Here is a 10,744-nt window from a genome sequence, read left to right as displayed (position 1 = left end):
TAAGCAGTTCTGTAAAGTGCACATGCTTCTTGTTGTTAGGGTGAGGGTACTGGTCATGGTGCTGAAAGGATTGTGGTGGGGAAAGTTTCAGGTGATGTCTCCTGACATTTACAGCTGATGTCAAGGAAAGCAGCTCTGGGACTCAGATCTGCACTCTCATGGATAAGTACACTCTGGACAGGAGGATAAACATGGGTTCTGCTGTGAGAAACACATCAGAGAAAGATAACGATACTATTATGTAAAGGTGAAAGTCAAATCAAGATACTCATTCACATTGTTAACATATTTTTTCTGCAAACAGCAGGATTCTCAGCTGCATCTTAGCTTTGGAACAAACCTGCTCATTCCTACAAAAAGACCAGTGGAAGTCACTATTATTGTGAATTTCAGGTGAGCTTTAGATGGGTCAGATCCCAGAGTTCCTGTGCCTGTCTTTAGCAGGAATTCACCCTCTTTCCAATAAAAGCTGAAGCTTTTCTTTTTTTTTAATTTTTTTTTGGCACACAACAAGAGCAGAGGATTCACTGCAATTTACACAATCACCCTGCTTCCTTTCAAATTAAACTGTAAAACGAGCCCACGGTTTCACAGGTGCTGGAGGCGAGGTGCAGGTCCTCCCTCTGCACAACCAGGCTGCCAGGGCTTGCTCACCACATCCACAGCCGCCTCAGGGGTTTCTGCCAGCTCGGGGGCACTTGCCATTCACAAAGCTTACAGCACGGCCAACCCGCACACTACATAACCCTTATTTTGGGATCATGCATTATCAGACCCGTTTGAACCTTCAACCAAGCTGTTGGCAAAGGTGTGAAGCCTGCAACCGGCCACGTTGGTGTGCGGTGGCACCTTTTGGCCGGTGGCCCAGGACATGGACTCCTGCCCTCACGCTCGCAGTAACGGACGGCGCTGGGGCCGCCTCAGCGCCGCGAGAGCGCCCCGGCGGGGGGGGTCCCTCCACCCACAACCAACCTCCCCGACGCCGAGCAAAATGGCGGCAAGCGCGGGCCCGGTCGGCGGTGCAGCGCCCACCCCGCCCACAGCCATGCGGCCCAATGGAATGAATGGGCTATAAATAACGGCCAATGGGGCGCCGGCTTGCGCTCTATATAAAAGACGCGCGGTGGGGCCGTTGGAGCTTCACTCGGACTTGGGTAGTGCCGTGCGCGGAGCTGCGCGGAGGTTCTTGCTGTAGCTGCAAAGCCCGCGGTAAGTCCCGGGGCAGCCGCGCTGTTCTGCAGCCTTAAAACAAAGGATTTTAATGTTTTAATTTTTGGGGGTTGGTTTGTTTGTTTGTTTTTCTTTTATTTTTTTTTTTAACCTCCCCCAGCTGTGTGGGGTGGAGCCGGTCCGCCTGAGGAGGGGCGCGAGGGGCGTTGCGGGGCAGGGGCGCAGCCGGGGCGGGGGGGGTGCGGGGAGCTGCGCAGGTGCTCGCCGGGCTGGTTGGGCTCTAAAACGAGATTAATCTGGTATTTAGCAGGGTAGTTACATAGGCTCGCCCCGTCCAGGTCCCCTGAGGGAGCCGTCTGTTGTGTAAGGGCTTGTTGGATGCTGCCCTTCCCTCACCGGTCGGGGAGCAGCCGGGGGTCCACGGACGCGGAGAGCGCCGTCGCTCTTCGGGATCCCCTCGCCCTTCAGCGGCGAGAGGAGGCGCGGCCGCGCAGCGAGAGTGCAGCGGTGCCGCCCCGCTCACCTGCCGGCCGTCCCGGGGTCCCGGCGGGGCCGAGCACCCCCCGGCTCGCGGCGGCCCTGCCGCTGCCTGTGTCCCGGAGCCGCGCGCGGGGTCTGCCCGGTGCTGCAACGGCCGCTCCGCGCGACCTTGGGCGCGTCCCCTCACCCGGGCGGTGCCCCGGGAGGCGGGAGAACCTCTGCCCTTGCGACCGGGATGGTGGGAACGGGGCAAGGCTCGTGGAGGTGAAGAACTTTTTGTCTTTCCTTCTTCTTTGCGCTTGTGGAAGGTGGTGTAGCAGCAAAGGTGTGAAAGGCGCGGGTGGAACGTGAGCCAAGGTGACCTTTTGGGTGCCTGGCGTTCCCCCGGGCGGTCCGGTCTGGAGGCTGCCAAACCCCTAGTGATAGGCTTCCCATCTTTCTCCCCTAGTGACTGCGGTAGGGTCAGCCATGCCCTTCTCAAACAGCCACAACCTCCTGAAGATGAAATACAAGCCTGAGGAGGAGTACCCTGACCTGAAAGCTCACAACAATCACATGGCTAAGGTGCTGACCCCGGACCTGTACAAGAAATTGAGAGATAAACAGACTCCCAGTGGATTTACCCTGGATGATTGCATCCAGACTGGGGTTGACAACCCAGGTAATGGGATCGTTAGGTCTGCATAATGATCTGTTCTCCCTCCTGACTGGAAGTGCTTCTTGACAGTGGTACCCAAAGTTCTCAAGCTATTGAGGGACATATCTTCTAAAGCATTGAGAGACTGCTCTAAAGGCATGGCTCTGTTAGGAGGCCGTGTTTCCATCAAGCTATGTACCATGCTGTGATGTGACATATCAATTCCCAGACACTTCAATTATGTAACTGCTCTGCTAAATACTTTCAATCTGAAGAGAAAAAAAAACCAAAAGTCAAACCAAATGCGTTGTAATTATAACTTATCCAGGGAGGGGAGGAAAAAAAAGTCGGTTTACCTGGTCTATTCCTATTCCAGACTGCTTACGTGATGTTCTCTAGCACTTCTATGAAAAAGGGGGAGCAGATGTGTTTACGTGTTAACATTACAGTATTTATTTTTACTCTAGCAATATCAAAATGGCCCAACTAAATAATCAGAGACTGCCTCCTGATGAGGAGTACCCGGACCTGAGCACCCACAACAACCACATGGCCAAAGTTCTAACCCTGGATTTGTACAAGAAACTGAGAGACAGAGTCACGCCCAGTGGCTTCACCCTGGATGATGTCATTCAGACTGGGGTTGATAATCCTGGTAAAATGCATTGAGAATATTCCGTGTGAACCAGCTGAAGTAACTGGTGCTTTTGAATATGGTGACTTAAAACTAATCTTGTGGAGGTGGTATTTATGAGCAGACTACAGAAATGTAGCTCTGTAGCAGAAGGAGCAAAAAGCAAAGCATGCTTGCTTGCAGCAAAGCATGGCTGTTTAGACATAAAGTTCTATGCAGTGATCTAAATTAGCTAGTTAATTAGATGTGCTGTGCAAATTTGTCCTAAACCAAGCTTGACAAATGAGCATGGTTTAATGACAACAGCTATGGGTTTCCATAGCACTGCATTTGACTGACTGGATGAAGTGTAAAACAAAGGGTCTCTCCAAATGTTTCTATGTAAGAGTGAATTTCTAAGTGACTAGACTTGCCACTAAAGAACTTGCCTGGTTAGTGCTGCAGTGGAGTACAGCCAAATGTCGCCCAAACTTAGCTGTTCTGACTTTATTACCACTCCAGGCCATCCCTTCATAATGACAGTAGGCTGCGTGGCTGGTGATGAAGAATCCTATGAAGTGTTCAAGGAGCTCTTTGATCCAGTTATTGAAGACAGGCATGGTGGCTACAAACCAAGTGATCAGCACAAGACTGACCTGAATGCTGATAACCTGCAGGTATAAAGTTTTGATCAATTACCGATTATTGGTCTGAGGACTGTAAAGTTGTTGGCAGCTGCCTAAACTGCTTGCTCAGGCTCTGTCCCCTCGCTTCCACCAAGCATGGACACTTGGGCTGTGGGTCTGGTGCAATGAGCCTGAAGAGCTTGCTGCTGTGGGATATCAGTGGCTGGTTAGGTACTGCACACCAGGCAGCTTGCGTGCAGCAGGTACATTTTTCAGGGTTGTGCCAAACACCTTCACTGTGTATTTCCATGAGCTGTGGGTTCTTAACAGTCAAACTAAACAGCATTGTCCTGGGAGTTGAGGACTATCATAAAATTTAAACATTTTCTTCTGTCTGATCTTGGATCTTAATTACCAGCTGATGGTGTCATGCTATTGAATAAATACTTTTACAGCTAGGAGTAAGGATTCTTAATCATTTTATGGATTTTAAATGTTACTGTAAACTAAACTTTGGGAGTTCCTTTCAACTACATGTTGATTGGCTAGCCATAAATCATATTGAAAATAAGAGACTTGGGAGAACATTAATGAATAAGTCTCACTTGCAAGAGCAAACACGTACCTAAAGAAGCTTTTGCCTCATATTTATATCTCTACATTGCAAATCTGTAAGGGGTAACAGAAGCCTAGATCACAGTCTGAAATGGTCATGAAACTGATGTTCTGGTGATACCCCTGTCTTCTACGACTACTTAGTAGCTGTAGCCTTGGCCTCAAAGAAAGAGTTGTGTTACACAGATACTTGATGTAATGCTAACAGCCCTGAAGTGAAGCACTGCCTTACAGGCCAGGTAGTCAATAGCTCAGGTGTAAAGTGCATTCTTAAATGCATGGGGGGCTCATTGTGTTTAGGGGAGGTGTCTTGGTAATAGCATTGTACTTGGTTTCCTAATCTTGTAGGGAGGTGATGACCTGGATCCCAATTACGTGCTAAGCTCCCGTGTCAGAACTGGCAGAAGCATCCGTGGATTCTGTCTTCCCCCGCACTGCAGTCGAGGGGAGAGGCGGGCTATCGAGAAGCTCTCTGTTGAAGGTAAAGTGAGAACTGGATGCATCAGGGACACAGTTCTGTCCTTTGCACAAGAGGTGTTCTTTGCAGTTTGAAAATGGAGGCACTTGGCAAAAGCCACTCTCCCTGAAGCCTGAACATGGAGCTTTCCCTGAAAAAGGCTCATTGCATTAGAGCTGCCTCAGCATTACAGCTTGTAGCTGAGAGCAAGAGCACATGGCAGAGGGAACTTGGACTGCATTAAGTTGACCACTGCTGATCTTAAAAATTGCTGTCTGTGTGTGTGTGTGGGGAAAGCGGTTGGTTAATCAGGGCTCAAACCTGAAATGTAACAGGTATGTAGCAACTACAGGGCTTGAGTCACGGGGTGCAGTGTTTGTGGCTGCTTTTAATTGACTTTCATTAATGTTCATCTTGCTTGGAGATGTAGTCCTGTTCCAAATCTGCAGCTGACTGGAATAAGCCCTGGTTTTTCAGTGAAACTCTTCAGCTGTGTTTTGGTTTGTTTGTTTTTTTTTTTCCTATTGCCTCCCAGTGCTCAAGGTGCAGTTCTGGAGACTGAGAGTGTAGTTGTTTCAGAACCTCTCAAGGGCAGGGTAACAGATCTTGACTAGAATAATAATGCTTGTTATATTCATAACCTTGGTTCTCCTTGGAAGTAAAGCAGTCTCCGTTTCTACAGTTCAGCAGCAGTAACGATTCTATACTGCATGTAAGGGAACAAAGGCTATTTGTATAAGCCTGGAAGGTGCAGACAAATCATCTGATACTGCCTCGAGTTCTGTACTGCCACAAGGGCATTGCCATTGCAGATGAAAGTAAGGGAGGAGCCAGACGCAGCAGATCAAACATTGCCATACTTTGTATGTGGTCTCCAAAGTGCTAGGAAAGTCTAGCACCTTTAGTCCCATTCTAAAAGAGCCTCTTTCTTCCAGCTCTGGGTAGTCTGGAAGGTGATCTCAAGGGGAAGTACTATGCTCTGAGGAACATGACTGATGCAGAGCAACAGCAGCTGATTGATGACCACTTCTTGTTTGACAAGCCAGTTTCTCCTCTTCTGTTGGCATCTGGGATGGCACGAGACTGGCCTGATGCCAGGGGTATCTGGTGAGTATGTCTGAGGAAGCACTCACAGAAGTCAAGAAAGTCTTGGAGTTTTGGTGGTAACTTGTACTGTTGGGCAAAATAGTAGCTTCTCACCTTGTATTACTGTGTCTGATAAACTTCTATGGGAGAAGTTGCAGTTAACCAGCAAAATTTGGACAAGTGTTCTTAAGCTGGTAAGAATAAGCCAGCTTGGCTAGCCCAGAACGAGAGCCTGCAGGGTAGTGAACCACCATACAAAAACTGAATCACTTTATGGAAGTAGATAACTTGTAAAGGAGCAGGTGTGTCCCTGCCGGCAGCTCTTGCCACAAGAGTTGAGAGTAACTTGTGGTACAAACTATAACATTGTCTTAGCTCAGAGTCAATCCTGGATGCAAAGTTACTCCCTTGGAGTCTCTTTACTTCTGCTTGCGGAAACTCACTGGTGCTGGACTAGTATGGCTTTATCTGTGCTAGTGATGAGCTCTCCCCTCTGTCCCCAGAGACTCCGTGACAGGAGTTGACTGATGCAGAGGTGTGGAATAGAAGGATTCTGCTTGCTTTAAATGTAGGTCACCTACATAAAACTGCATCTCAGGAGCTTCTGCAGCATAATTAACTTGCTCCCTTGTAAGCTAAGGGCTACATTTTTTTCAGCAGGAATGCTCCAATATTATTACTGCAGCTGTTTCAGAACAACCCAGAGGAAGCACGCTTTGTTTCTGTAGGTCACCTTTAAGATTGCATCATCTACCTGCAGATTGCCAGCACCAGATAGCGCTGTCATCTGAGCATGACTAATCTACAGACTTGAAGTGTAATGTCTTAGTGTTGTCTGCATAAATAACTTTCCTCAGGTACTAGCTAATTTTTGATCCTAATCAAGTTCAGAAATTACTAGCTTGATGAATACTGATGATAGTACTTGCTGTCAGCTGCAAGCTGGGACAGGAGGAGCTCATTGTTCAGAGGATTTTTATATAGCATCTCTGAAGAGCCTTGATCTAAAATTCATAGTGAAAGTAAGGTACAAAGTGCACTTTGACAGGATCTGACAAAGTACTGCTAAAAAGGCTTGATACACATGGTGTCATTATGAACATTACTGTACAGGACTCAGAGTCTACTGATCACCTTTCTACAAATTGCTGAGCAGAAATACCTTAATTTTTAAACTGGAGCCGCAAGTGAGCTATGGGGGATGTGGGGGTTTTAGGTTTTGATACTGTAAGACTAGGTAATGCCGTGTTATTTTTTACTCTGTAAAGGCCAATTCAAATTACCTCTTGAAAAGAGCAGGGTAACAACTACCAGCTTAATTCAGGTCCTGTGTGAGCAAAAGAAGGAAGGTCAATCTTGAAGCAGCTAAGTGAGCCTCTTGAACTAAAAATTGCAGTGATGAGCTGTCTTCAAATTGTGAGGTGGGAAAGACAGCAAAGGATTACTTTGTCTCCTAGGCACAACGATAACAAGACTTTCCTTGTTTGGATCAATGAGGAGGATCACCTTAGAGTTATTTCCATGCAGAAAGGTGGCAACATGAAGGAAGTATTTAACCGCTTCTGTAATGGACTAACAAAGGTAAATTACTTTTGGCTGGGCTGTAGGTTCAAGTGGCATGTAGTTCTCTGGTTAGATCTGAGAACGCAGTTTAGAAGTCCCCTCTGGATTCCTCCATGGTTGTTCCATAGCCTGGATCTCTGGGAACACCCTGATGAGATCCAGAGCTGTGAGGGCTCCAAAACAGTTTTTTTGGCAAAAAGCCTTGTGGCTGTGTAATCTAGAATGTTTGTTTGATGTGAAGGGGCCCTTATCCAAATGTCTCAACTGTATTTTAAAGAAATTCTACATAATTCTTTAAAGCTTTGAGACACCTTGAGGGGGAGGAGAAGTTGCTTGAATGTGCAAAGCTGGGCTCAAGTTTTTAAGCTGGATGCTTTCAGTTTCTAGTCTTGATATGAGCTTGAGCTTTACCAGCCCCTTTACTGATCCTGAGAGATGTGCCAGTTTGACATGTATTGAATCCAGCTTTGCAACAGATAGTGACATGAGAAGTGTAGCTTTTAAACTTAACCTGTCTCACTGCTAGGAGCAAGATGAGTGCCTTAAAAAAAGCCTCTTGGTGGCCATGTTTTCTATAGGGAGGGGGCTTATGTGGCTGAAACAGCTGTTGTGTGTTGTGGCTGTTGCTGAGCGACTGATGCTGCAAGTGAGCACTAATGGATTTACTACAATCTTAAGGCAGAGTGCAATCTCTAAACATTCATTCTATTTATAGATAGAAAGTCTCTTCAAGGCCAAAAACTATGAGTTCATGTGGAATCCACACTTGGGCTACATCCTGACGTGCCCATCCAACCTTGGAACAGGGCTCCGTGCTGGTGTGCACATCAAGATCCCACACCTTGGGAAACATGAGAAATTTGGAGAAGTCCTCAAGAGACTTCGGCTGCAGAAACGAGGCACAGGTGAGAGTTGATATCACAGATGGGCTCAGTCAGTCTGCCCTAAGACATTAGCAAAAGCCTGGTTATGTCCAGAGCCATCTTTTGGCTTGCACTGTCAGTGCCTGTCGCATCATCCAAAAGGTACCCTTGCAAAGCACATGGAGAGAAAAAAGCTTACAAGTTGTATATTGGAGGAGTTGAGGATGCAGGTGCTCTACTTACTACATACTGTCTGGCTATCTGGTTAATGTCCTGTGCGGTCATTCTGAGCACCAGGTAAGGTGAACCTGGTGGCAGCTGTTCCTGTTACAAGCAAAGGTGGGAATCCTGGTTTAACCTACAGCTAGGAGATGACTCCAGCGGATACTTGTAGACTTCAGGTTAGATTGCTCATGGGTCAGAAGAATAAAGACCTGGCCTAGTTGAGTGTTCTGTGGTTCATGTTGACAATTACACATGGCTTTATCTTCCTGCATGTAGGAGGAGGTACTGGTGGCAGCTTGTAGAGAATTGTCCTGCAGTGTCAGCTCCTCAAGCTAGTGAGGAGCTAGGGAAGGAAAGGCAGATTGACCTGCTCTAGCCAAGATCAATGTTGTAACTGAGTCTCTTGCTGCAGGTGGTGTGGACACAGCTGCTGTTGGAGGAGTGTTTGATGTCTCCAATGCTGATCGTCTTGGCTTCTCTGAGGTGGAGCTGGTGCAGATGGTGGTGGATGGAGTGAAGCTTCTCATTGAAATGGAGAAACGCCTTGAAAAAGGCCAGTCCATTGATGACCTCATGCCAGCTCAGAAATAAAGCACTTTATTCTCATGCTTCCTAACTTATTGGATGAATAATAAAATGTCACTCCAATTCAAACCCTTGGGGTCAGAGCCCACTTAGTTACACTGTAGAGAAGTCTTCCATCCATCTGTGTTAGAGTTTATTTTTTTGATGGTTGAAATGTTGCTGAAAATGAAATAAAACTATTGTTTGGTCTGAGATGTCTTAGATATGTTAACTGAATGTCTTTGAGATTTAAGTGACTTGGTTTTTATAGGTCTGGTTTTGTGTGCAAGCACATCTTCCTATATGTGCTGCTGCAGACAAGCTGAGTTGAAGTGTTAAAGCAGTTTCAGAAGTTGAACCTTTTGATTGTAGTTGCTGTAAATTTGAGAACTAGTGTTAAACATGAGTCACTGCGAACATGCCCTACCTCCAAGGCTTTGACTTATGCATCTGCTCATGCCAACTGTAAACTGTCATTATCCTGAGTACTGCAAGCCAGGCTGGCTCCTCTAAGGGAGGGGAGACAGGGCTGGGTACAGAGGGCTGCTGCTCTTCTCCAATGGGCCCTCAGGGGCTGCAGGGCCAAGACTATGGCCCATGGTATTACTGACCCTGGGCTGCTTTGTGGGGAGATGGTTCTCATCAATCTAGGGCTGTGCAGAGGGCTAGTGTAAACAACTAGTTGCTCTTTTGAGGGTGACGGGTGAGGTGAAACCTAGATTAATTCAGCCCATGCTTATCTCTTAAGTGATTTCAGCTCAGCCAGGGAGGCTGGAAGCTGCCACGTACAGGAAAATACCAGCTAATTAGCTTTAGTCAGCTGACTCCTGTTGGCCCTTGCACCGGTTGCCCTGTGAACCTAAAACAGAGCAGTATAGTCAATTAAAACATGCTAAATAGTTTTTCCCAAACTGGGCCTGGCTTGCAAGCTCAGGTAGTTCTCTGGGTATGAGCTGAAGTTTGCATCAAGTAGGTCTGTTCTCCAGAATGGCTGTACATGTGTGCTTGTTGTGTGGAAGCATCACATTATTAACATGCAGGAGCACCATTTTCCACAAGTATTGCTAACTTGGAGCTTCAGACCCTTGGAAAGAACAGCCTTCGCAGCTCATGCAGATGCACCTGCTCAACAGCTCTACCCACTGCTAAAATGCAGCTTTGATGGAGGGAGCGTGACGAGAGGTTGATGCAGAGCTTCTTCGCGTGCAGCTTTATATAGGTTTGTGTAGATAACTGAGGTTTTCTTTTGTAAAGGCTGTGATATTTCTAAGGCTGTGATTGCAGGCTGTCACTTAGCTGAAGAGATGATTCCAGCTGGGGTAAGCTAATTCAATTTTGGTGAGAAAAGGCTGAGTGAACATTTCAGACAAGTTTTTTTTTTTTTTATTTTAAAACAGCTTTGTGTTTCAAAGTTAATTGGGTGGGGGAGAGGAGATCATATGAAAGAGTTTTGTTCTGTACTGGGTGTTCCTGTATTTGAGTTAATCAGCACAGGAGTTTTCTGTACAAAGCTTGTGAGAGCAGGGAAGAGAAAATGCAAGAGACAACAGTTTGGTTCTGTATATTTTTTAGATTCCCCCATGCTGTGCTTCATGCCACTGTTCACAGACGCTTGGCAAATAGCTGGTTTTGCTTCTTGTAATCAGAGAGTGTTCATTTAGTGGTGCCTCTCCTCAACACAGCGTCGTTACTGCGCTCACAGCAATTACCTAATGGAAGGAGTTGCCTGAAAACTTGTCTATTTTTTTCTAGCTATATCAGCTGGACTAATAAAAACGTTTCTCTCTCTATGCATCTTGTTTCTATATTCTTAACCCATCAGAGCTGTTAGATCTGTCTGCTTTC

General features: G+C 46.7%; 1 protein-coding gene across 2 annotated transcripts; it reads left to right on the top strand.

Moving 5' to 3' along the window:
• The first annotated feature begins 1,087 nt into the window (after positions 1-1,087).
• CKB (creatine kinase B) lies at positions 1,088-9,112 on the top strand. Of its 2 annotated transcripts, none has more exons than XM_005520100.3 (8): positions 1,088-1,209; positions 2,755-2,942; positions 3,423-3,577; positions 4,490-4,622; positions 5,534-5,705; positions 7,142-7,265; positions 7,963-8,152; positions 8,748-9,112. In XM_005520100.3, exons 2-8 carry the CDS (start codon positions 2,765-2,767, stop codon positions 8,924-8,926), a joined length of 1,131 nt encoding a protein of 376 aa, XP_005520157.1. In that variant the 5' UTR covers positions 1,088-1,209; positions 2,755-2,764; the 3' UTR covers positions 8,927-9,112. The 2 variants fall into 2 exon arrangements, with proteins under 2 accessions (XP_005520157.1, XP_005520156.1); XM_005520099.2 differs by lacking the exon at positions 2,755-2,942 and adding an exon at positions 2,099-2,311 and having other exon boundaries at positions 1,122-1,209.
• Positions 9,113-10,744: the final 1,632 nt, after the last annotated feature.

This window comes from Pseudopodoces humilis, chromosome 7, assembly GCF_049639895.1.
Source record: "Pseudopodoces humilis isolate 2021_Gansu_Grassland_sample_001 chromosome 7, ASM4963989v1, whole genome shotgun sequence".
Taxonomy (NCBI): Eukaryota; Metazoa; Chordata; class Aves; order Passeriformes; family Paridae; genus Pseudopodoces; species Pseudopodoces humilis.
This window is presented reverse-complemented; position numbering and strand designations above follow the sequence as displayed.